Below are 23,801 nucleotides of genomic sequence, written 5' to 3' on the forward strand. Positions count from 1 at the left end.
CCTCCCTCCCTGCTTCTTTGGCAGCACCCTCCACTGTCCCCATCATGCACCAGGTAAGTGCCACAATGAGGAGCATCACGCTCTCGTGGCCTCAGCCTGAGCAGCCCAACGGCATCATCCTGGACTATGAGATCCGCTACTATGAGAAGCTGAGCCGCATCTGCACGCCCGACGTCAGCAACACCGTGGGCTCCAGGCCGGCAGCGGTAAGCTTGAGTGGATATCTTGTGATGAAGTGTGGGCTAGAGGCACATGGAGCTTTGTACCGTGCTGCTGGGAAGGCTGCTTAGGTCCTGAGCTTGCTGGGAGATGGGGAACATCAATGAGCTCTGAATCAGGCTCTCTGCTGGCAAGAGTCAGGGTGGTGGGATGGGTGATGGGACAGGCACCAAGTTGCCTGCACTGGCTTGGGAGGGCGGGGATGATGCGCAGCCAGAGAAAGGGAAGAGATGTGGCCGCAAATGCTAATTCTTCTCCTGTAGCAGCATTTTCCCCAGCACATCAGTGCCTGTTGCTGCCTTGGCTCTAGTATCTGCTACAGTGAGCAGTGACTCGGAGCGTGGGGTTAGTATCAGGAGAAAAAAAGGGGAAACCAAGCACCAGGCAGGATAATCAGGGTTGTCCCTGTGCCGGGTCACTGCCTCCCACTGCATCCTTTCACTGGCAGCTGTCCTTCCCCGCAGGGGACATGCTCTCAACCCTTGCGGTGAACCGTGCCATGGCCAAGCTGTTCATCCCTCCTGTGTCTTGCCAGCTTGAACGAATTCCTCTAAATGTGAATAATTAGGTGATCTCACCAGAGCCCCTTTACAGCAAAACACTGGGGAGCATGGCAGAAAATGAGATTTGAGATGCATGAGGTTTCCAGCAAGGTTTAGCACAAGAACCGTTGCTAGCAAAGCAGGGACCATAGGGGCTGGGGCTCTCACCAAAGGCCAGTTGCCCTTGAACCTGCTTGAGCAGGGTCTCGTAGGGCTCGTTATGGTGTTTCCATAACTGCATGACATTTCTGCAGTGTTCAGGGACATCAGTGGTTCAGAGAGGAGGAATTTGCTGCTCATGAGTATTTTTGCTCTGGATGCTCTTATTGTTTGTCCCCACTGCTTCGTGCTCTTTGCTATGGTGTGACCAGGGAGGCTGCCTGTGGGGACCACCCCAGATCCCCAGAAGCCAGGCAGAGCTTGTAAGTCCTATTTCTGTGGGATTCTCTGTATCAGGGATCAAGAACAACAGGAGGGTCTGAGCCACCTTGCCCAGGCTCTGCTGCTTTCCCTCCTGGAGCAGAACCAAGGCCACTGCTTTATTCCCCTGAAGATAAAACTCATCTGTGCCTTCAGTGGGGATGGGTGGGCTGCAGCCCACATCGTCCCCCCGCTGTTCCCCATCCCCATCGCATCTGAATCTCTCTCTCTCTGCCATGCCTGCAGGACCACAACGAGTACAACTCCTCCATGGCCCGCAGCCAGACCAACACAGCCAGGATCGAGGGGCTGCGACCCGGGATGGTGTACGTGGTGCAGGTGCGAGCCCGCACTGTAGCTGGCTACGGCAAATACAGTGGGAAGATGTGCTTCCAGACGCTGACGGATGGTGAGTCCAGGAGGGGGGCACAGGGAGGCGAAGGGGGTGGTTGTTTTGTTCCAGTGACAGCTTCAAGCTCTAATTGGATTAAACGAACTTGCCTCTGCAAAGCTCGCTCCCAGCGGGCAGCGTGGCAAAAGCCAGGTGATTTACAGCAGTGTCTTATTAATCGCCAGCTGGAGGAGTAATCTGCTTTGAATCTCTCAGGTCTCTTTTTCCCCCTGCTATTTAGCTGCAGTTCTGTCTTTCCTGCCTCCAGCTGTGGTGGCAGAGACCTCCTGCCATCAGCTGTGAGCCTGACACTGTGGGGTGCGGAGGAGAGGAGGGTTGTAGATCCGTAGAGGAAGGACTCTGGGATGCGCTCGTGGGATGCTCGTGACTGCATGTGAGCCATCAGGACAAAGCTGGAAAGGTCAGAGCTATCACTGAAAGCTGATTTGCCACCCTGAGGTGGTGTGTTGAAGGAAAAGGGCCAGCTCACAACCTTTGTGGCTTCTTTTGGCCTCCTTGCCAGAGTCATGCTGTTGTTCTTCTGGCCCCAGTCCTTCCCTGCACCCACAAATACTAGATTCCTTTAGAGACTAATAACCCATGGGATGGTTCTTCATTAATCCCAGCTTCAGAACTAATCCAGAAGTCAGTGAACGAAGCACTCACTTCATGGTCCTCTTACCCCTGGTGCAGATGAAGTCCCTGCAGAGAGCCCTTCCCTGTTCCTGCTGGCATGGTTCCTGCTCCACATAGGTGACATCCATGGGTCCCAGCTCTGCTGGCTGCCTTTCCTAAAGCTTTTCTTCTTGCCTAAAACCAGGTCGCCCTGTGTTTGCACTCACGCTGAGTGCCAGCTGGGGTGGGAAGAGGAGAACCACGCAGGGGACTGAAGGGAAGGAAATGGTAATAAACCCTCCCAGTGCCTTGAATATTCAAGATTAGAGAAGCGAGAAGAAAAATCCTGCCTCAAATAAGCAATTAATCGAAATTTAATAAGAACGGATAGTGTAGATTATTAAATAATAATTGATGGTTAGATGAGAATTTCTCAGGATTTAAGCAGCATGCAAGAGATAAATCAAGTCGCTACTAATTAACCGTGGAATAGAAAAATACAGATAAAGGGGTGCTTATGTGCTTCTTTTGGAGTAAATTTTATGTTAACTCTTGCTTGTGGCTACTGGCACAGCCTGGCAGACCTTGCTGGGGACAGTTGGGGAAGGGGGGGATGTTTCTGGAGAGCTGCAGAAGCCCCCATGAGCGTGAGGTCTGCTGGGTACTGCCCACTGTGGGTGCCTACACCACTAATGGGGCAGGGGAGAAGAGGAGGAAAATGTGGGGAGATACATGGAGGTTGCACGTGGCTTTCTTGGAGTTCCTTCAGGCATGTCCAGTCCTTCCTGTGCCACCTTGGCTTTCAACCCAGTCTGCTGCTGAAGGACACAGCGGGTGGCCAAGGAGACGCAGGGGGTTTGAGGGATGCTCAGTGTGGAAGGAATGCTCTGGTTGCTGTGGCTCTGCAAAAGGAGTTGGCTCATGCAGTCTGTTGAGATGGAAAACCTACAAGCAGCCCTGCAGCGAAGGCAATCAGATTCTCCTGGGCCTCTCTCTAAAGGTTAACTGTTGCGTGGTGGACTCTCTGGTGTCTAATATGGGTGAACTCCTGGCACAGCCTTCCCTGGCTGGTTTGGTTATTAATGGGGATCTTTCTCTTTCTCCTTTCCTGCTACTCGTAGGAACTTTATATCTGAGAGACCCCATGTTAAATTTGGTCAAAACAGCCAACAGATTTAAATTTTTTGAGGGAGGGGAAACCCCAGAGGCACGGACAAAGCCACCCTGTGAACCTCATCTCTTCAGGAAACTGGGCCCATGCACAATGGGTTTGACTTCATTCCTAGGACCTTCTCTTCCATATTTTTATCCCAGTATGTGTGATCCGAACATGACAATCCTCTGTGCAACGCAGCACTGGCTCATCACCTACCTCAACCAGTACTTCTGCCTGGATCCCCCTTGTCCCACCACCCTCCCATGCGAGTGGCACTCATGGAATCAGAGGGGGCATTACGGGACCTGTTCCCAGGAGGCTACTCTTGCTCCATGAGTGTGCAAGGGAGAGTTCACCCCATCCCTATTCCCTTGCAGATGACTACAAGTCGGAGCTGAGAGAGCAGCTGCCTTTGATCGCGGGGTCCGCAGCGGCTGGGGTGGTCTTTATTGTCTCGCTGGTGGCCATCTCCATCGTCTGCAGCAGGTGGGTCCCTGTGGGATGTTGTGTCCCTGGAAGGTGGATGTGATAAGACATAGCTGGGAGAGATGTGGGGTAAGAAGGGAGGGCGGGGAGATCCTGTAAATGGAGAGAGCACCACGCTGTCACTGCTCACCAAGTGCTGCTGCAGGAGAGCAGTCTGGGGCCACCGCCAGCCACTGGTCCCTCAAGCCAGGCTTGTTTTTGATCCCCTTGTCTCCTAGGAAGCGTGCCTACAGCAAGGAGGCGGTGTACAGCGATAAGTTACAGCACTACAGCACTGGGAGAGGTGAGTGGGGGCAAGTGGGCTGGGGACACACTCCTAAATCTGCACCCAGCATGTGCCCCATGCCTCCACCTTCAAATGTGCGTGGCGGGGGATGAAAGCCACATGGGACAGATGGAGAGGGCCATAGGGTGGGAGTAGAGATGTTCACAACTGTGTGTTGGGATATCGGGGGGAATTTTACAGTGGTGCAGCATTGTGGGTGGGAAAAGAAGAGTTATGGTGGAGATTTGGGAGATGAGGATGGATTTGGGGGGAGAGGATGGATTTGGGATGTAAGGTGCAGGGGAGATGGAGGAGGACAAGGGATGGGGAGAGGATGCTGTGAAGACTCCCACAGGAGGAAGAGGGGAAGGAGAGAAGCGGTGTTCAGAGGGAGGATGAACTCTTGATTTCCTGCCACAGGCTCTGCGTGGGCCAGGATCAGCATTGGGCTGCTCCTTCCACTGTTGTGCATAATGTCTGCTCAGGTGCCCCTCCAGCAGCTAGCAGGCCATGGTGGTGGCTGGAAATGATAATAAAGCAGCAGCTTCATGGGGTGAGGAATTGCCTCCCAGTGATTGCAGGGTCCATGCCACACGCCCACAGGATGTAAATCCCATTTACGCTCTCCTAGAGATGTCTTCCAGGTGGAGTTTGCTGTCTTGTGGGAAGAAACCATCCCTGGGTCTTGGGCACTTGCTTGGGGAAAGGGATGGTGGTGGGATGCAGGGATGTGTGAAGGATGGCTGGGGAAGTGCAGGAGCAGGATGGGTGAGCAGAGGGGAGGGATGGAGATGGAGTGGTCAGTCTGGCAGAGAAAAACAGGAGCGCTGACAGGGATGGAAGGGGTTTGGAGACAGCCAGGAGAGCCAAGCCAAGCCAGCAACAGCACACTAGATCTCTTGACCTTCATACCAAACCCTCCCAACATGATGACAGGGCTGTGGGGGACCTTAAGCCTCCCAGCAAACAATAAACTGTTTTACGAACATCACTGGGTGATATTTAAATACAGTGGACCTGTGCTTTTCCTCCCTCTTTTCTCTGTGTTTCTGCACCGTGTGTGTCAGGGGAAGACTTATTTGATGCCTAATGGGTAAACCTGTGTTGGGGTGCAGGTGGACTTATTTTTCCCATTTCTCCTCCTGTTTTGAAACATCCACACCCTGGCTGTGTCCATAGCTCACCCCAAACCCCAGGGTGCTCAAACCAGGTAGGAAAGGAATGAAGCATGTGTCTGTGTGTAGTTTCAAAGGTGATGTGAGGATCGGTGTCAGGAAGCCAGGGTGCTGGGGCTCCCGGACACACAGCAAAACCCTTTCAAGGTTAGTGAGCCTCCAGGCGCTCGGTTATTGCAGATGCTTGAGTAAAACAGGTGGGAAATTTGTGGCCAGCGACTAACAGAGTAACAAGTGCATCCATTGGAACAAATTACCCATGTGTTTAGCAGCAGCACAGCAGTTGCAGCTCCGCTGTCCCTCCAGGAGCACCCCAGGATTGCCGGCTGACAAGAACTGCCCTGGGTTGGTTCTGAAGTGAGATGGGGTCTCTCAGGTTGTCATTTTGCATGCCTTTATCTCTGCCACTGCTTTGCTGGGAGCCTTGAGATAGGAGAGATAGGTAAAGAGCCCTGTTGAAGTGGTGGTGATTCAGTGGGAAAGGGTTTTTCTCTGTCCTGACAATATTTATTCCCAAGGAAAAATGATGTCTGAAAGAATCTAATGCTAGAGTCAGGGTTGTGGGGCAGAGCGCTTAAGCTTTCAGAGTGATAAAAGGTTTGCCGTCATCTGCAGTAGAGATAAATGGCCTAATCCAGTTTCTAGGAGTATTGGGGTGATTTTAGGAGCACAAAGCTTTCTTTGCAGGCAGGCTCAGCGTGGGTTGCCTTTGGTGTTGTGCTCTGGTACCTGGCATTTTGCCCATGTTTTACCAGCATGGTGATGATGAGCTGGTGGCTAAGGTTTGCAGAGGTGAGTAATGGGTTTAGGTGCCCTAATTCCACTCATTCGGATGGGATGGGGTTAGGGGGGGGAGCTAAACCTGGTGTTCACTGAGCCTACGGGCAGACCCCGGGGCACATCAGAGGGTGTTTGAAAACCAGCCTGTGTTGACGGTGGGCAGGAAACTTCAGAATTATTGTCTCCTTTATTTCTTCAATATTTTGATCAGTGAGTCAGTCTCGGTTATGATCCTGTAAATTCCTTTGTAATCCTGGCTGGAGCATCAGCTGCTCTTGTAAAAAAATTTATGGGGCAGTTAAAGTGTATGAGACAGAGCCGTAAAGGGATTTATGAACTGGGAGATGCACAGATGGCTTCATTGCAGCCTTCTCTGCCTGCCGCCAAGGTGCAGAGCTTTTGCCCCAGGTGGCCCTTTTGGGCATGAGGATGCCCCTACCCCGTCCCTCTCGAGTCCTGGGTGCCCTGCAAGCAGTTCTCCCTCAGTGGCTGTTTTGCACCAGTAGTGCCCCTCTGTGAGATTTTCATGCCTTCTCCTAGATTACTTGCTGGCGAACTTGCAGAGTCTGGGAGTTGATTTGGATTCCCACTGTGGTGCTGCACAGGGGTGACATTGTGGTCCAGACGTTCATCTGTGGTTGGCTCTCGAAGGGGTTTAGGAAGCACCAGTGCGACAGGATTGTGGTCCTTGATGAGGTCCTTAACAGCATAATCAAACATTCTAAATCACAGTAAGGGCAAGGAAGGAGGACCAGGCAGTGATGTCCCTCCTGGTCTCCTCCAGAGCTGACCCTGAGGGACTGCTACACCATCCCCAGTCCACTTTTTGATAAGAAATGGCACAGGAGGCTGAACCCCCACAGGGGGACCACAGCCCATTCAGGGTCCCTTTGGGGGACAGTGGTACAACACCGGTGCCCCACTAAGGCCCAGGGGTGGCCATGGCCATGCTCCTACTTGTGGCTGTGCCCCCTGGCAGCTCTGCAAGCCCCAGGGCATCCAGACATGATGTCTGCTAACACCATCTGGGGCATCTTGCGGCCTGTGTTGGTTTCTCCACCATTTGAAATGGGCAAGATCCCACTTGCTGCATCTCCCTGTGGCGTGGTTGGATCCTGCTGTGTGCATTGCCCCTGTGCAAGGGACTGCACACTTGTCACAGAGGCTGGCCAAGCTGTATTTTATGGCTATATACAGGTTGTTGGTTATAATTGCTGCACTCTGTCAATTTAGTAGCCACCACAAAGCTATCAGAGGCCTTTTTGAGTAAATAAATGTTTCTTCACTAACGCATAGAGCCTCATAAAGCCCTCACCGTAAAGCCGGCTAATTGTAGTTCAGGTCTGTAACTGCTCCCCATTGCCAGGGAGGAGGAAGAGGAAGGGTACCAGTGGAGGAACAGAGGCAGAAGAGGAGAAGAGGGAATGCAGGGGAGGGTCAGGTGGAACAAGGGAGACCAAAGAGGACAACAAGGGTCTGTGGAGGTGGTGCATGTGAGCACAGTGATAGCAGCCATCTTAATGGACATAGAGAGGGTGTGAGGACATGGGGGTCTCCAGTTCTTGGCCATAGCACAACTGCCCTTGTTTTCTCTCCCTGTTGCTTTGCTCCCATATTTCCTGCAACAAGGGTCTCCAGGAATGAAGATCTACATCGACCCCTTCACCTATGAGGATCCCAACGAGGCGGTCCGAGAGTTCGCCAAGGAGATCGATGTATCCTTCGTCAAGATTGAAGAAGTCATTGGAGCAGGTGGGTCTTGCCATCCCCTGCTACCTGTCCTTCCCTGCCCTCTCCACTGCTCCTGTGTGGCCAGACACCCACTTGGAGCAATTTTCGGGGGTGTACATGTGGTCCTTCACTGGGAAATCCTCAAGGAATCATAGAATCAACTAGGTTGGAAAAGACCTGTAAGATTATTAAGGCCGACCATTACCCCAGAACTGCCAAGACACCACTAAACCGTGCCACTAAGGGCCTCATCTACACGATTTGTGAACACTTCCAGGGATGGTGATTCTACCACTGCCCTGGGCAGCCTGTTCCAATGCCTGATAACCCTTTTGATGAGGAAATTTTTCCTAATGTCCAATCTAAACCTTCCCTGGTGCAGCTTGAGGCCGTTACCTCTTGTCCTATCACTTGTTACCTGGGAGAAGAGACCTACCCCCACCTCACTACAACCTCCTTTCAGGTAGTTGTAGAGTGCGATAAAGTCCCCCCTGAGCCTTTTCTTCTTCAGTCTAAACCACACCAGGTCCCTCAGCTGTTCCTCATAGGACTTGTGCTCCAGACCCTTCACCAGCTTCATTGCTCTTCTCTGGATCCGGTCCAGCACCTCTATGTCTCTCTTGTAATGAGGGGCCTAGAACTGAACACAGGATTCGAGGTGCGACCTCACCAGTGCCCAGTACAGGGGGATGATCACTGCCCTGGCCCTGCTGCCACACTATTGCTGATACAGGCCAGGATGCTGCTGGCCTTCTTGGCTGCCTGGGCACTAGCTGGATCATGTTCAGCGGCCATCACTCAACACCCTCAGATCCTTTTCTGCTGAGCAGCTTTCCAGCTACTCTTCCTCAAGCCTGTAGCATTGCATGGGGTTGTTGCGGCCCAAATGCAGGACCTGGCACTTTGCCTTGTTGAACCTCATACCACTGGCCACAGCCCATCAATCCAGTCTTTGCAGATCCCTCTGCAGAGCCTCCCTATCCTCCAGCAGATCAACACTCCCAGCCAACTCGGTGTCATCCACAAATTTATGGAGGGTGCACTCGATCCTCTCATCCAGATCATCAGTGAAGATGTTAAACAACACTGGCCCTAACACTGAGCCCTGAGGGATACCACTAGTGACCAGTCACCAACCAGATGTGATACCATTTACCACCACTCTTTGGGCTTGGCTATCCAGCCAGTTTCCAAGCCAGTGAAGAATACACCTATCCAGGCCGTGAGCTGCCAGTTTCTCCAGGAGATCACTGTGGGAGACAGTGTCAAATGCTTTACTTAAGTCCAAATAATGTCCAGAGCCTTTCCCTCATCAACCAGGCAGCTCACCTTGTCGTAGAAGGAGATCGGGTTGGTCAAGCAGGACTTTCCGCTCATGAACCCATGCTGACTGTGAAAGATAACAGGAAAGGATTCTATAGGTATGTAGCAAATAAAAGACAGACTAGGGACAACGTGGGCCCTCTCCAGAAGCTATCAGGAGAACTGGCTACCATGGATTTGGAGAAGGCTGAGGTTCTTAATGACTTCTTTGCCTCAGTCTTCACTAGCAAATGCTCTGACCACACCACCCAAGTCTTGGAAAGCAGATGCAGGGACTGTGAGAATGAAGACCTTAGGCCCACTGTAGGAGAGGATCAGGTTTGAGACCATCTTAAGAACCTGAACGTGCACAAGTCCATTGGACCTGCTGAAATCCATCCATGGGTCCTGAAGGAGCTGGCGAATGAAGTTGCTAAGCCACTGTCCATCATATTTGAAAAATCCTGGCAGTCAGGTGAAGTTCCCAATGACCAGAAGAAGGGTAATATAACCCCCATTTTCAAGAAGGGGAAGGTGGAAGACCCGGGGAGCTACAGACCAGTCAGTCTCACCTCTGTGCCTGGCAAAATCTTGGAGCAGATTCTCCTGGAAAGCATGCTAAGGCACATGAAAAACAACGAGGTGGTTGGTGACAGCCAGCATAGCTTCATTAAGGGCAAATCCTGCCTGACCAATTTGGTGGCCTTCTGTGATGGAGCCACGGAACTGATGGACAGGGGCAGAGCAGTTGATGACATCTACCTGGACTTGTGCAAAGCGTTCGACGCTGTCCTGCACGACATCCTTGTCTCGAAATTGGAGAGATATCAATTTGATAGATGGACCACTCGGTGGATAAAGAACTGGCTTGGTGGCCGCACACAAAGAGTTGTGGTAAACGGCTCGATGTCCAGTTGGAAACCTGTAACGAGTGGTGTCCCTCAGGGATCGGTGTTGGGACCGGTCCTGTTCAACATCTTTGTCGGTGACACAGACAGTGGGATGGAGTGCACCCTCAGCAAGTTTGCCGACGACACCAAGCTGTGTGGTTCGGTTGATATGCCGGAGGGAAGGGTTGCCATCCAGAGGGACCTGGACACGCTTGTGCGGTGGGCCGATGCCAACCTTATGAAGTTTAACCAAGCCAAGTGTAAGGTCCTACACCTGGGTCGGGGCAATCCCAGGCACTGCTACAGGTTGGGCGGAGAAGAGATTCAGAGCAGCCCTGCGGAGAAGGACTTGGGGGTGTTGGTTGATGAGAAGCTTAACATGTGCCAGCAGTGCGCGCTTGCAGCACAGAAAGCCAACTGTATCCTGGGCTGCATCAAAAGAAGTGTGACCAGCAGGTCAAAGGAGGTGATCCTGCCCCTCTACTCTGCTCTCGTGAGACCTCACTTGGAGTACTGCGTACAGTTCTGGCGTCCTCAACATAAAAAGGACATGGAGCTGTTGGAGCAAGTCCGGAGGAACGCCACGAGGATGATGAGAGGGCTGGAGCACCTCCCGTATGAAGACAGGCTGAGAGAGTTGGGGCTGTTCAGTCTGTAGAAGAGAAGGCTGCGTGGTGACCTCATAGCAGCCTTCCAGTATCGGAAGGGGGCCTATAAGGATGCTGGGGAGGGACTCTTCCTTAGGGACTGTAGTAATAGGACAAGGGGTAATGGGTTCAAACTTAAACAGGGGAAGTTTAGATTAGATATAAGGAAGAAGTTCTTTACAGTGAGGGTGGTGAAACACTGGAATGGGTTGCCCAGGGAGGTTGTGGATGCTCCATCCCTGGCGGTGTTCAAGGCCAGGTTGGACAGAGCCTTGGACCACATTGTTTAGTGCGAGGTGTCCCTGCCCATGGCAGGGGGGTTGGAACTAGATGATCTTAAGGTCATTTCCAACCCTTACTATTCTATGATTCTATGACTGGGCCTGATCCCTCTGTTTTCCCGCATGTGTTTTATGATTTCACTTAGGATGATCTACTCCATGACCTTCCCTGGCACTGAGGTCAGGCTGACAGGCCTGTAGTTTCTGGGTCATCCTTCCTGCCCTTTTTATAGAGAGGGATCATGTTGGCCAAGCTCCAACCCTCAGGGACCTGCCCACTAGACCAGGAAGCCTCAAGACATAAGGATTTGTGATGAATTAGGGTGAACACAAAGTTGGTTTGTACTCTAAAAGTTCCTATGAGGTGGCAAAGGCTCCATGAACATATTCACTAGGTGACAGTGGGGCCTCTTGGGATTTCCCATTTGGCTTTTCCATGAGATAACAAGAAAAAGCCAGATCTCACTCTAGTCTGTGCCATGTTTCCATACGTATGTGTATATACACACGCGTGCACGTATCTGTATGTCATCTGTGCTGGTTTTATTGCCATTTTTAAATTAACGTGTCATACTCATAGAAGAGAAAGTGAGAAGCCAGGGGGAAGTTGCAAAGAAGCAATGAGATAGTTTGATCAGGATCAAGTTCAGCAATGTATCAGCTGCCCTTTGCTGCTCATCAAGGCAAAGTAGCTGCAAACCTGGCTTAAATGTAATCCCTCCACAGGCAAATTTTGCCCTGGTGAAGGGAAAGTTCTCCTGCTGAAAATGAGAGGAGGTTTTCTCTGTATTTCAAATCAGAGGGCAGCAATGCAAACAACCCAATTATTTTCCATTCCAAGATAAGCGATGTGCAAAAAGGCAACTGAGATTGTCAACGTTGACACCTGATACTTGAGCTAGTCCTTAAATATTGTTGCTCTTGCTCTGCAAATCCTTATTAGAGGGTTTGCAAGAGCAGTCCCAGCCTCTGCTTCTGTCGGTGCTGGACTCTGTCACCTTGGAGAAGGTTGCAAGCCTAAACACGTCCTCAGCAACAGACATTGCCCCTATTAAAGAGGACAGGCAAGTAGATTTATAGAGGAGAGTATTGCTGAAGGTAATTTCTCAACCAGTTGGTTTGGAGACCAAGCAGCTCAAGGTACCATTACACTTTGCAATGTTGTTTGTGGAGAAGTAGGTGGTAGCAGATGGTCTTGCACTTGCAGGGGAATTTGGAGAAGTGTATAAAGGACGCCTGAAGCTGCCCGGCAAGCGGGAGATCTATGTGGCCATCAAAACACTCAAAGCTGGCTACTCTGAGAAGCAGCGCCGGGATTTCCTGAGCGAGGCCAGCATCATGGGGCAGTTTGACCACCCCAACATCATTCGGCTGGAAGGGGTGGTGACCAAAAGCCGACCGGTCATGATCATCACAGAGTTCATGGAGAATGGGGCCCTGGACTCCTTCCTGCGGGTAAGATGCTGGCATACCTCTGCTTTAATCAGGCAGGGCAGGTAGGTAGTCCTCTGTGGAGGTGCAGCATCCTCCCAAGGTTGGGGTGAGCAGCTCTGGGATCTGTATGCTCACCCTAGTGCCTGCTCTTTCTGATTGCAGCAAAACGATGGGCAGTTCACAGTGATCCAGCTGGTGGGGATGCTCAGAGGAATTGCTGCTGGGATGAAGTACCTTGCAGAGATGAATTATGTGCACCGAGATCTGGCTGCCAGGAACATCCTGGTCAACAGCAACCTGGTGTGCAAAGTGTCTGACTTTGGTCTCTCACGCTATTTGCAGGACGATACGTCTGACCCCACCTACACCAGCTCCTTGGTATGTACCTTGTGAAAGTTTGTCTTGCCCAGCATCCCCAATGCCTGCCCTGCATCCGCTGCCAGCTGGACCTGGGAGAACAGCGCTGGATGTATGCTCCAGAGATTCTACCATGGGCGGGAGCATCTCAGGGGGGTTCCCACCACACAGGCTTGTGGCCCGGAGCCCCTGGCTGTGGTTCCCACCCATCATCCTCTTTTGCCTCCTTTCTCTTCCTCTCTTTATATTTTTTACATCACTCCTCCTCCAACCACCTTTCTGCCCTTGGCAGTTTCCAGATAAGCCTCTTCCTTCTCCTCTATGGAGGGAAGTTGCATGGAGGAGTCACTGCAGAGACAAGAAGGGAGATCACAGCATCTCTCGATGGTACAGAGACGGCATTTTAACTCCCCGGTGCTCCAGGTCTGGTCTGCCTTTCTCTGCTGGAAACTTGTTCCAAGTATTAATTAAAGAGTCAAGCCTAATGGGAGTTCTGCTGTTCCCCAGCCACCCTTCTCATCCTTTATTAACTCATTTGTGGGTAATGACAGCCCCACTCTCCCTTTGCTCCCTGCCACCCCAGGGGACACCCAGCTCCCCACCATGGCCATTCTCCGGCCAGCGAGCTCATGAGACCCTTAGTGGTGTTAAGGATGATTAGAGGAGAAGAGAATGAGCAACCCCTTGGCCTCATCTAATTGATTAATTAAAAGACCATGCACTGGGTGCAAGCATAAGGCAGCACCGACTCCTGTAGAAGCAGTTTCTCAGGCTCCAGCCTCCAAAGTGGGAAACCCATGGACATGTCTTTAAGGCTGACTTTGCGTTTGGGCCCAATTGCAGCTCCTTGCTCTTCATCCCCTGCTCATGGGATGCTCCCCCCGACCCTACACCTGACCCACACACTACCCAGACCTGGAGCAGACACCCAGCATTTATTTTGTTCAAAGATCCCAGCAGTAGCTGCTGGGATGAGGTATGAAGTAGCCTTTCCACCACCATTAGATATCAAAGAGATTATCTCATCTGTGTTTTTATTTAATTTAGGCCATAATAGATCTCCCTGGCAGCTGGGAAGTGGTGCTGTGCCTGCGATTACATCACTCTGCCTCCCACAGCAGGTTTTTAGCTCTGGGGAAAAGGCAGGAAAAACAACCTAGCAGTTAATTTCTCCATTTGTAGTTATTCAAATCACATTTTTGCCATTCATCTTTCAAGAGCAGCTGACACTTCGGCAGAAAGCCTACGCAAAACAATTGCACTGAATGCTTTACAGTGCGGTTCTGCCCAGAGTAAATACCGGACATGTCTGTGGTTTTCCTTCATCCCTTGGCTGGTTTTGCTGTTATTTCAGGGGTGCTTGCCCTTGGAGCAGTCCCTCTGTACATGCTGTCCCTCCATAGCATCCCTGCACCCTTCGCATGGCCTCCAGCCCTTCCTGTCCTGCCAGGAGCTGATGGGGTGGCTTGAGATGCCGAGCCTGATTTTGAGCTTTTAGGAGAAATGAGGGGCTTTGTGTCAAAGGCGCTTTCCCACTTTAATGCTTTCTGAGTCTCCTTTGGGGCTTAAAGGTGTTTTCCCATTTGCCTCCCGTACCAAAAAAAAGTGGGGCTGGAAGGACCTTCCAGCAGCTGTGGGAGCCCAGATGATGCTGAAGAGGATGCTTTTAGGTTAGACCTTGTTTCCATTGAAGGCAGATGCGTGGAGATACCTGCAGCTTTTTCACCTAAGAGAAGTGCTAGTGCAGTCCTGCATATAGCCCTCGTCACATGATGTCTCCCTGGGAAGGGACCTGGGGACAGGCTACTGATGTGCTGGGTCCTGCAGGGCAGTCAGAGTGGGGAGGTGTCGCTCAGGGGTCACACTTCAGTGCGATAAACCGTTTTGTTTAGTGAAGCCCTTTTGTGCAGGTACAAGATATATCTATGGACACGTTTTTGGCTCCTGCCTCCTTGTCACATCGAGTACCACCAGCCCACTCCTCAGTGGCATCCCTAGGGAGTGGCAGGGATGTGCAGGATGGCTCCAACCCTGGCTCTCGGTCTCCAGGCTTCTCTGCCAAGGAAGCTGTTTCTCAGCTGCTCTCCCTTTTTCTTTAGGGGGGGAAGATCCCTGTCAGGTGGACAGCGCCAGAGGCCATTGCCTACCGCAAGTTCACCTCGGCCAGCGACGTCTGGAGCTACGGCATCGTAATGTGGGAGGTGATGTCGTTCGGGGAGAGGCCCTACTGGGACATGTCCAACCAAGATGTAAGCACTGGGGGTCATTCACGCAGCTCTGAAGGTGGGGGAGAGCTCGTTCCCAAAGAAAGCCCTGCCTGGATGGTTATCTGCTCCTTCACGGAGCCTTGGCAGCACTCAGTTTTGGAGATGAAACAGGCTAGGGAGCAGGAGGATGCAAGGAGGGAAATTGGGAAGAAAAGCTAGTGGGCTGGTAATTGGACTTCAGCAAGCTGCAGGGCCTTTGAAAATGTTCAGAGGGTTTGCGAGCGGGGAAAGAGCTTTGGTAGTTGGACTGCTGTACTCCGATGCGATCTGCTGAGATAATGAGTGGCAGCTCTCCGCAGAGAGGAACTGCGGTGCGTGGAGCATCAGAGCAGAGATTAACCTCTGAGGGCCCCAGCTCCGTCGGAGCCAGGAGCATCTCCTCCTGCTCCCTTTGCTGATGATCAGATGGGCTGGCAGCTGCCTTCCCAGCCTGTGGCAGCACTGCCTGTAGCACCTCTGCCCGCACAAGGAGCTTGGCTCGGAATGAGGAGTAGCAGGGGTGACTCACCCACTGCTCTGGCTGCATTTTTCTGCTACATGAGATCTCCAAGTCCCTCGTCCTCACATTCTGCTTTCTCCCCCACTGCTCTGCAGGTCATCAATGCCATCGAGCAGGATTACCGTCTCCCTCCACCCATGGACTGCCCCGCTGCCCTGCACCAGCTGATGCTGGACTGCTGGCAGAAGGACCGCAACACCCGTCCTCGCTTCACCGAGATAGTCAACACCCTGGATAAAATGATCCGCAACCCGGCAAGCCTCAAAACTGTGGCTACCATCACCGCTGTGTGAGTCTCCCAGCGCGTGGGGGATACTCTCAGATCTGCATCCCAAGCCATAGTGACAGGGTCCCCGTGCGCCTTGTGCTGCTGGATGGAAGGATAGGGATTCATCAATCGTTTGCCAGGCGTGGGGGGTTTCTGTCTTTGCTCTGCCTGACAGGCAGACAAAGAACACAGTTTTCAGTCAAGCAACAGCAATAATTCTTTGCTATTGATTCTTTATGGCGTGTGACCATACGGGTGCAGTGTCTGCTCTGCCAGTGCTTCTGTCCCTGTGGCTCCTGCAACTGGATTACAACGTGTGGGGTTGTAAAGTGCTGCTAGGCAGAGCAGTATTCCCATGGGACAGGCGTTCCTCATGGCCTTCCTTGTCTCAGGCATGTGGTGGGAGCAGGGCAGTGCCGAGGGAAGTGCAAGGGTACAGGGGGATGGATTGGGGAGGGCATCTGTGCACTGGCTGGGCTCTTGCATGGCAGCCCCTTGGTGCTGGCCGGGCTTGTCCCCAGCGGTGTGTCCTCTTGCAGGCCTTCTCAGCCCCTCCTTGACCGCTCCATTCCCGACTTCACTGCCTTTACCTCAGTAGATGACTGGCTAAGTGCTGTGAAGATGAGCCAGTACCGAGACAGCTTCCTGACTGCTGGCTTCACCTCCCTGCAGCTTGTTGCTCAGATGACATCCGAGTAAGTTGGGTGCAGTGCCAGGGCTGCCTGAAAGCTGGATGCTGCCTGGGGCAGTTTGGGGTTGCAGAGTGGTAGGAAGGTCAGTTCAAGGCAAAGGAAGGGGGCAAGCATCCATCACACTGGTCAGCAGAAGCACCCTGAGTCTGGAGGTGGCCATGTTTACCATCTGGGGGTCAGTGTGGGGGTGTCTCCTTGCTCTTGGCCCCACCTTGCCCCCAGTGATGCTCACGGGGCTGTGCTTGGGCTCTCTGGCTGTTCTGCTGCTGAAAGGCATGGACCAGCTGAGTTTATATCCCTCACCACACCTAGAGACAGCAAAACCGATGCACCAGCCCTCAGCTGCCTGCTGATATTTGTCTGTCTGTCTGTCTTTCAGAGACCTCTTGAGAATAGGGGTGACTTTGGCTGGGCACCAGAAGAAGATCCTGAACAGTGTCCAGTCCATGCGAGTACAGATGAGTCAGTCTCCGACCTCGATGGCATGACGTCCCTTATTCAATGGGGAAGGGGACGGGGAGGGCACATAGTGGAGGGGGCAGAGGTGGGAGGGGAGGAACTGACAGGCCCCATGGGGCAGCGTTTGGAGAGGTGCTGCTGCTGCCTGGGGGACTGTGAGCGCAGATGAAGGATGTTCCTGGGACTCATCTCTAACTGGTGACTTCCGTTCCTCACCAACAAAAGCACACTTACCAATGTCATGGGGAACAGCGTATAAATACATATAAATATGTACAAATCATATATTTAAAAAACAAAGCAAACACAGAAAAACAATGAAGACAAACCAATGTGCGTTGGGGAAGCAAACCCAAACCCTAGAGACCAGACTCCAATCCCACCACCAGTGAGCAGTGGTCAAAACTGAGAAGGGAGAAGGGAGAGGCATGAGATGGAGCGAACCATCCAGAGAAACCACCTTCCTTTTCTTTTCTTCTTTTGCCCTCCATCCCTGCCCTGTCCTTCCCTGCTCACCCCACTCCCTTCTCTGCTCATGGACTGGGCAGAAGTGTCCTCAAGACTTCTCCACAGCTCCCTGCTGTCCCACCCGGGTGCTGCTCCAGCAACTACCAAAGGACTTCGCTGACCACTGCATGGAGGATCCGACTCAATCCAGTTAATGTCTTCATATTGAAGAAGTGATGTACCTTCAATAGAAAACCTTGGGGGTTTTTTGTTTTTGTTTTCTCTTTAGCTTGCTTTTTTTTTTGGTTGAGGTTTTTTTTTTTTTTCCAAAAACGAAAGGAAAAAAAAAAAAAAGGATTAAAAAATTACCAATCCATCCTGGAAAACAGAAAGAGGTGTTCCCGTGTGTGTGTGCGCTCGTGCGCGTGTGTACGTCGTTACCCTACCGTGGACTCACTGCTTGTCCATAACCGAAGATCACCGCTGACCCTGCGGCCAGCAGCCAGCTGGTCCCCAGCCCAGGGGGGAACAGGGGTTGTGCCCACAGCTCCCAGGAGTGGGAGGGAGCAGGGAAGTGCCCAACGGCGAAGCATCCTGCAAGCAGGGAGGATGCCGAGGGCCGGCCGGTGCAACGGGGACGGGATGGGACTGGAGGAGCCGCCGTGTGGTTGTGACTGGGTTGGTGACTGCTGGAGAAGGAGGAGAGGTGCTCTGGGAAACAGACTGCTAAGGCCTCCTGAGCCTCGGCGTTGCGCAGAAGATGGCTATGGAGGACTTTTTTTCCCCATCTTGCGGACCTAAGGATTTTGACATTGATTTACAGACTTAGGTTTCATGGCTTCAGAGGTAGGTCCATTAGTCTTGTGTGTGTCTCTGTCTATTCATCCGTCCTTTCTCTGTATTTTACTACTTGCTTCCTTAAAGCCTCTTCCAGTGAATGTTTCCCTGTGTTTAATTTGATTTTCTTTTTGTTCCACTGTCGGTCTCCTTTGCAAATTGATCTAGTTAAAATTACTAAATGCATGTCAGTGTTTACACAGAATATTGTAAGACTGGGCAATCTAACTTCCCTCTGTGGATCGCGCTGAGAGTTTATGAAATGAATGAACTCTTAATAAGGCTTTTACTTAGATGGTTGTGTGCGAGCTGTAATGATCCATCACTGTGGTCTTGCAGGCATTGCAGTGGCAGCAAGCGGCACCCACATGGCAGGGAAGAGCGGTGGCGTGGGCAGGCTGCCCACTGTGCCTCGTGGGCTGCTGGTCCCTGCTCTCATTGGTGGCTCATATATGTATGAGAAACCCTGTGTCCTCTTTGTGCATCCATCCCCACTGTGGGAATGCCCCACATCTGCTTGCGCCGTGTTGCATCCATGTTGTGTTGGATGTACGACATCCTCCTGGGCCACGGGGATGCCCCATGTCCAGCTGTGCCATAGGGATGCCTTGTGTCTGTGCTTTGGGAGTGCCCAGATCTGGCTGTGCAATGGGGATGCCCTGTCCGTCAGTGCCTAGAGGATGCTTTATGTCCACCTGTGCTGTGGGTTTTCCCCTTGTCCGTCCTTGCCATGGAGATGCCCCACATCCGTCCACGCCATCGGGTTGCTCCATGTCCATTTGCACCATCGGATTGCCCAACATCCATCTGTGCCATTGAGATGCCTTAACAGATTTGCTTGCTGCCACCGAATGCAAGGGAAAAGCCCTTCCTCTGCCTGCTGCCAGCGCCTGTCCACATGTCCTGGGTGTGAGCATTGTCCCCTATGCTGGGGCCATCAGGATGCTGTCTGGTTAGGAGGACACACATTGTCCTGTGGGGAGCATGCACTTAGTTTGGGAGGATCGTATCTGACATCACCAGCAGGTGAAGGATCCTGGTGATGGGGTGCTTTTTATACCTGCAATTTTAGTTCTTTAATTGCCTGAGGAAGATGACCCACTGCTCTGCAGAAGAATAGGAACTAACAAGATGCAGGAATGAGCTTGTTTCAAATCACTGAACTCCCCCCAGAGAAAGAGACAGAGAAAAACACCCCTTGTTTACAACAGCAGGGACTACTCCTCATCCTGTCTGATAGACGATCACTAATACCTCTTGGGATACTCGCGGCCCAAATCTGTATTCCAGGATGTTGTCACACGGAATACAACATGCAGATGGAGCGGGCGCCGTGCATGCTAATACGCCGCCTTGCCACATTGATATTCGCTGGCAGTGAAGGATCCTTTGTGGGTTTTTTATGATTTCTCTTTTATTAGAAGGAAGCTAAAGGCATTTAAAGAAGCGAATGACAGTGACGCAAGCTAAATATCAAAACTCCACCTTTATGACTCCCCTGCTGTGTGTCGCTCAGCCGTGCAAGCACCTGCGAGGCAGCTGGTCCTGCAGTCCGCATCCTCCTGGATGGAGGGACAAAGTGATGGCACCGCAGCCTTTTCTTAGCATAAAACCTGTAACATGAAGCGTTCAGTCCTGCCTGTCCAACCCAGCAGACCGGGTACCCACAAGTGGATAAAGTGGCTGTCCAGATGTGCTCAGATGCTTTCAGAGATACTGAGTCCTGCTTTACATCTTGGTTTCATTTCACAGGATGGGTGATGCTTGTGGCCTTCCCTGGCCCTTGGCTCATCCGAGCTGCCAAACACCCATGGACAAAGTGCCGCTGCTGCCCTGCCCATGGCATGGTGGCTGCAGGCAGGTTTCTGGCTGGGGAGGAAGTTGCACTGTGGTGTCAGCATGGGAAGGAAGCACATCTGTGCCCCAGGACTTCAACTGATGGAAGAGGGAGAGGCTTTTGGCTGAGAGTGGCACCATGTTTGCATAGCACAGGGAACAGGAGGAGGGTCCATCCTGACCTCTTAAAATTTGTGGGATTCCTTCCAAACCTTCGTTATGCCCTTCCAAACCTTTGATATGCCCTTTGTTATGCTGGGCTAACTCAGCCCAGCGCTTGCCTGCTCTTCTTTCAGGCTGAAAGGCCATTGAAGAGATGCCGCTTAAGTCGAGGCTTGCTGCCAACATTCACTTCTCTGCTTCAACAGGAGACTCCTAGGTGCTTGGCCATAGCTGTGTAGCTGCTCTGTCCAGGTCATTTAAGAAGTCTCCTTCATTAGTGATGTCATGGAGAAGCGGCCGAGATGCTCTCACTTTGCCTTGTGCAGAGATGGGGCAGGAGCCACAGGCAGTGGTGGGACTTAGGGCTATGTTTTTGTGCGCTGAAGAGTGATGCAGTTTTGGATCCATTGGATGCTTTGCCAATATGGAGTGGTTCTGCCAAATGTGGGAGAAAATGTGGGAAAAGAACCAGTGAAAAAAAGGAAGAAAAATGAAACTACTAACTGTGGTCTAAGAATGAAAGCTCCTGTTTCATATATTCTTCTGATCCATTGGAATTCCTTTCTTGGATCCCAAAGGGTAAGGAAAGGATGGCTCAAAGATCATCCGCCCCCTGCAGTTTTCGTTTGCGCAGAAAAAAAAGGAAGAAAAAGGTAGTTTTGATGAAAATGAACCAACCTTGCATACCTTTCCTCCGGGCTGGGTTTTATCCATCACATAGGCACCTGGTATGTTCGTCTGCCATATGCTAGTGCTGGGAGGTGCCTTTCACTGGTGGACCCTGCTGGGGTGGATCCTGGCCACCGGCCACCTCTTGTAGCTGAAGCTTACCTGCAGCACCTTGCTCCTCTGGCTGCATCCTGCCTCTATGCTGAGGAGCAGCACACAGATGCGGCTGCTCACTCGGGTTGCCTTCGAGTGAGCCCACCTCGTGCTTGCTGCGCTCCTGTCCTTTCACAGGAATGCTTGGCAGTTGTCAGCTCCTTCTCTACATTCCTATGGCAACTGCAAAAACCTCAGCCCTTTTGTGTCTTTTCTGTGTGTATCTGTGTTGGCTTTGTCTTTTTTTACATGTAATATTACATCAAAAAAAGGGAATATTGCTACAAAAACCCTGCTCTCAGCTTAGTGGGAGCTTGACACCCAGGTCTTGGTGTGAGAATGAGTGGGCAAGGTGATCATATCTGGAACAGGTGTTGCCAGCTGTCTTGATGTTGCCACTTCCCTTCTGCATCCTCCAGTGCCAGCCCCACTGTGTAGCTCCCCGCATCCCCCCACAAAAGCCCCCATTGGCAATTCAGCTGGATCTTTTCCCCCAGGGCTTTTCTGTGTCTTTTGTACAACCCCATCCCTGGTGGGCTGCGCTGTGCGCGATGGAGGAGGCAGCAGCAGCTTTCTCAATAGCAGTAATTAAAATGAGATGTCGTGCCACTGCAAGCAAAGGTGAACTCAGCCACTCGCACATCCAAAGCGAGAGGGAGCTTTTGAACGTGGAAGAGGAGCATGTATTAATAGCATTATTATGTGCCTCTTTCTAGAAAAAAAAAAAAAAAAAAGAATGTATTTTATGCCATTTAATGACCTTCAAATTAACAGTTCTTTGAAAGCACTTATGTATATTTAATTTTAAATGTTGCTGCAAGTCAGAGCGGGGCTTGCGATGAAAACAGCAGGCAGCCAGTTTTTAAATAACAGCGAGTTCAGACCATTATTTCTGAGCCTGTCAGCTTTTGGTGCTTGTAATGCTCCTTTCCCTAGAGAAAATGGGGCTGTCTCTCCCCCTGTCCCTCTTCCCTTCTCATAGATGTCTGCTCCAGGAGCTCCCTGTGCACCGGCCTGAGCCCTGCAGGTTCTCTTCTGCTTTCTTCTCCTCTGCAGGGCAATAGCATCTTCTCAACAAGCCGGTGGGAAGGATGCTGCTCCAACGTGTTTGATTTGGAGTGAGGGAAGGGTTGTGTCAGGGTTGATTTGCAGAGGTCTTGTCAATGAAGCTGGCTGCATCCCTGCGTGCTGGTTGAGGACATCCCTGTGGGAGCCAGGGGAGCATCACAGCTGGCCTGTGGCCTGGCATAAATCATTGGGCATCACTTATGGAGGGATTTTTTGCATCGCCACCAACGCTGTTGCTGCATGATGGGGACAGACACGTTTGCATTTGTTGGGGTCTGAACTAATGCTTTTGCCTCTGATCCATAAAAGCTGCCTATATATTTGAGCCACTCTATATTCACTTGGAAATCATTACTCTTAAACATCGAATTTGACTTTAAAGAAAAAAGGATCGATCGGTTTCTGAGATGAGGAATGGATTTATAGACCCTGCGGCCGATTTTCAAGCTCTCGGAAATGTTCTGCAGCTAGAAGGCCAACCATCCTTGTTACACTGCAGATGGAAACGGAGGCGGTTGGGGCCAGGGTTTCACATCCAGCTCATGCACTCATCCAGGTGCTGTGTGTCTCCTGCTTCCTTAACATCCCCAGTGCGCAAGGAGCTGGAGGGGATTCTTTAACGACCATGTCATCATCTGCTTTGGTGCCTCTTCTGGGAAAGATCCTGCCAGAGTGGATGCTGATCTAATTATGACTTGGGAGCCTTCCAGATTATCTTCAAAGAGCCAGAAGGAGACCTTCTCCAGTGGTTCCCAGTGACTTTCCTTTCAATTTTCGAAGAGCCAGAAAGTTCCCAAGTGATGATGGAGGACAGGCAAAGTCCAAACCGATGGGGCTCCCATGGCGAGTTGTTTCACCCCATCTGTGGTTTTTCTATTGCTCCTGTTTTGGCTTATGTTTTTCGTAGAATTGGTTTGGGTTGGATGGGACCTTTAAAGATTATCCTGTCCAACCCTCCTGCCATGGGGGAATGGCTGTACCTGTCCCAGCTGAGCTCAGCCTTCTCCTGTCTCTGGGAGATGTGAGAGCTGCCATCGTGTTGCATTCTCCCAGTTTTGATGCCCTTGGGCTTTGGTTCTGCATCTGTGTCTTGGGGGATGTCTGCTGGCTCGTGTCCATCTATGATTGGACCATGATGGACTATATTGCCATCCCAGGGTTTGGCTTGGAAAGAGGAGCAGATGCAGATGCTCTGGTCAGGAGAGGAAATGTGAGATGGGAAGCAGGCAAATGCCTTTGGATACTCTAAGTATCCATGGCATTAAATCTGGTCTCTTGATTCATAGAATCCTAAACTGGTTTGGGTTGTAAGGGACCTTAAAGCTCAGAGAAGTTCATATCAGAGAAGCAAATCAGTGCTAGGGAAAGGAATGCATCTGCCTGTGGTGACCATTGTGGCATTCAGCTGGGCCTTTCTGGGTTGTCAGAGCTGTTGGCGCTCTGGGAACAGTGTCCCAGAGTGTCCCATCTGCTTTGGCTGTCCTCTATGCAGCAGTATTGTGAGCATCCCTCCAGGCTGGGCATAGCTGTGCATCTGTGTCTGAGCATCTCTACTGCTTCTGCTCTCCTTCTTCTGGCCATTGGCATTTAAAATGCTGTGAAGCCCCTGGCTATCTATCCCCTCCTGCGTGCCTCTTGTGGCTGTTTTAGAGGGATCAGCGGGTCCTCGCAGGCCCTAACACACGGACAGCAAGTGGACGAGAAACCAGCCGCATTGTGAGGTGAGGTGGCTGTGGACAGAGTGGCTGTGCAT

The 23,801-nt window shown here is 51.6% G+C and overlaps 1 protein-coding gene across 1 annotated transcript in view; it reads left to right on the top strand.

The window, feature by feature from the left end:
• The window catches only part of EPHB1 (EPH receptor B1), an 81,982-nt gene that overhangs the window by 54,873 nt on the left and 3,308 nt on the right, over nucleotides 1–23,801 (top strand). Inside the window, exons 6-16 of the mRNA XM_030495227.1 lie at nucleotides 25–206; nucleotides 1,428–1,590; nucleotides 3,721–3,829; nucleotides 4,048–4,112; nucleotides 7,679–7,801; nucleotides 12,108–12,355; nucleotides 12,497–12,712; nucleotides 14,791–14,940; nucleotides 15,553–15,746; nucleotides 16,265–16,420; nucleotides 16,797–18,169. Of these exons, the coding sequence (XP_030351087.1) occupies nucleotides 25–206; nucleotides 1,428–1,590; nucleotides 3,721–3,829; nucleotides 4,048–4,112; nucleotides 7,679–7,801; nucleotides 12,108–12,355; nucleotides 12,497–12,712; nucleotides 14,791–14,940; nucleotides 15,553–15,746; nucleotides 16,265–16,420; nucleotides 16,797–16,905 (1,715 nt within the window). The 3' untranslated portion in view covers nucleotides 16,906–18,169. The remainder of the gene's footprint in view (nucleotides 1–24; nucleotides 207–1,427; nucleotides 1,591–3,720; nucleotides 3,830–4,047; nucleotides 4,113–7,678; nucleotides 7,802–12,107; nucleotides 12,356–12,496; nucleotides 12,713–14,790; nucleotides 14,941–15,552; nucleotides 15,747–16,264; nucleotides 16,421–16,796; nucleotides 18,170–23,801) is intronic.

Source organism: Strigops habroptila, chromosome 8 (assembly GCF_004027225.2).
Source record: "Strigops habroptila isolate Jane chromosome 8, bStrHab1.2.pri, whole genome shotgun sequence".
In the NCBI taxonomy this organism is placed as follows: domain Eukaryota; kingdom Metazoa; phylum Chordata; class Aves; order Psittaciformes; family Psittacidae; genus Strigops; species Strigops habroptila.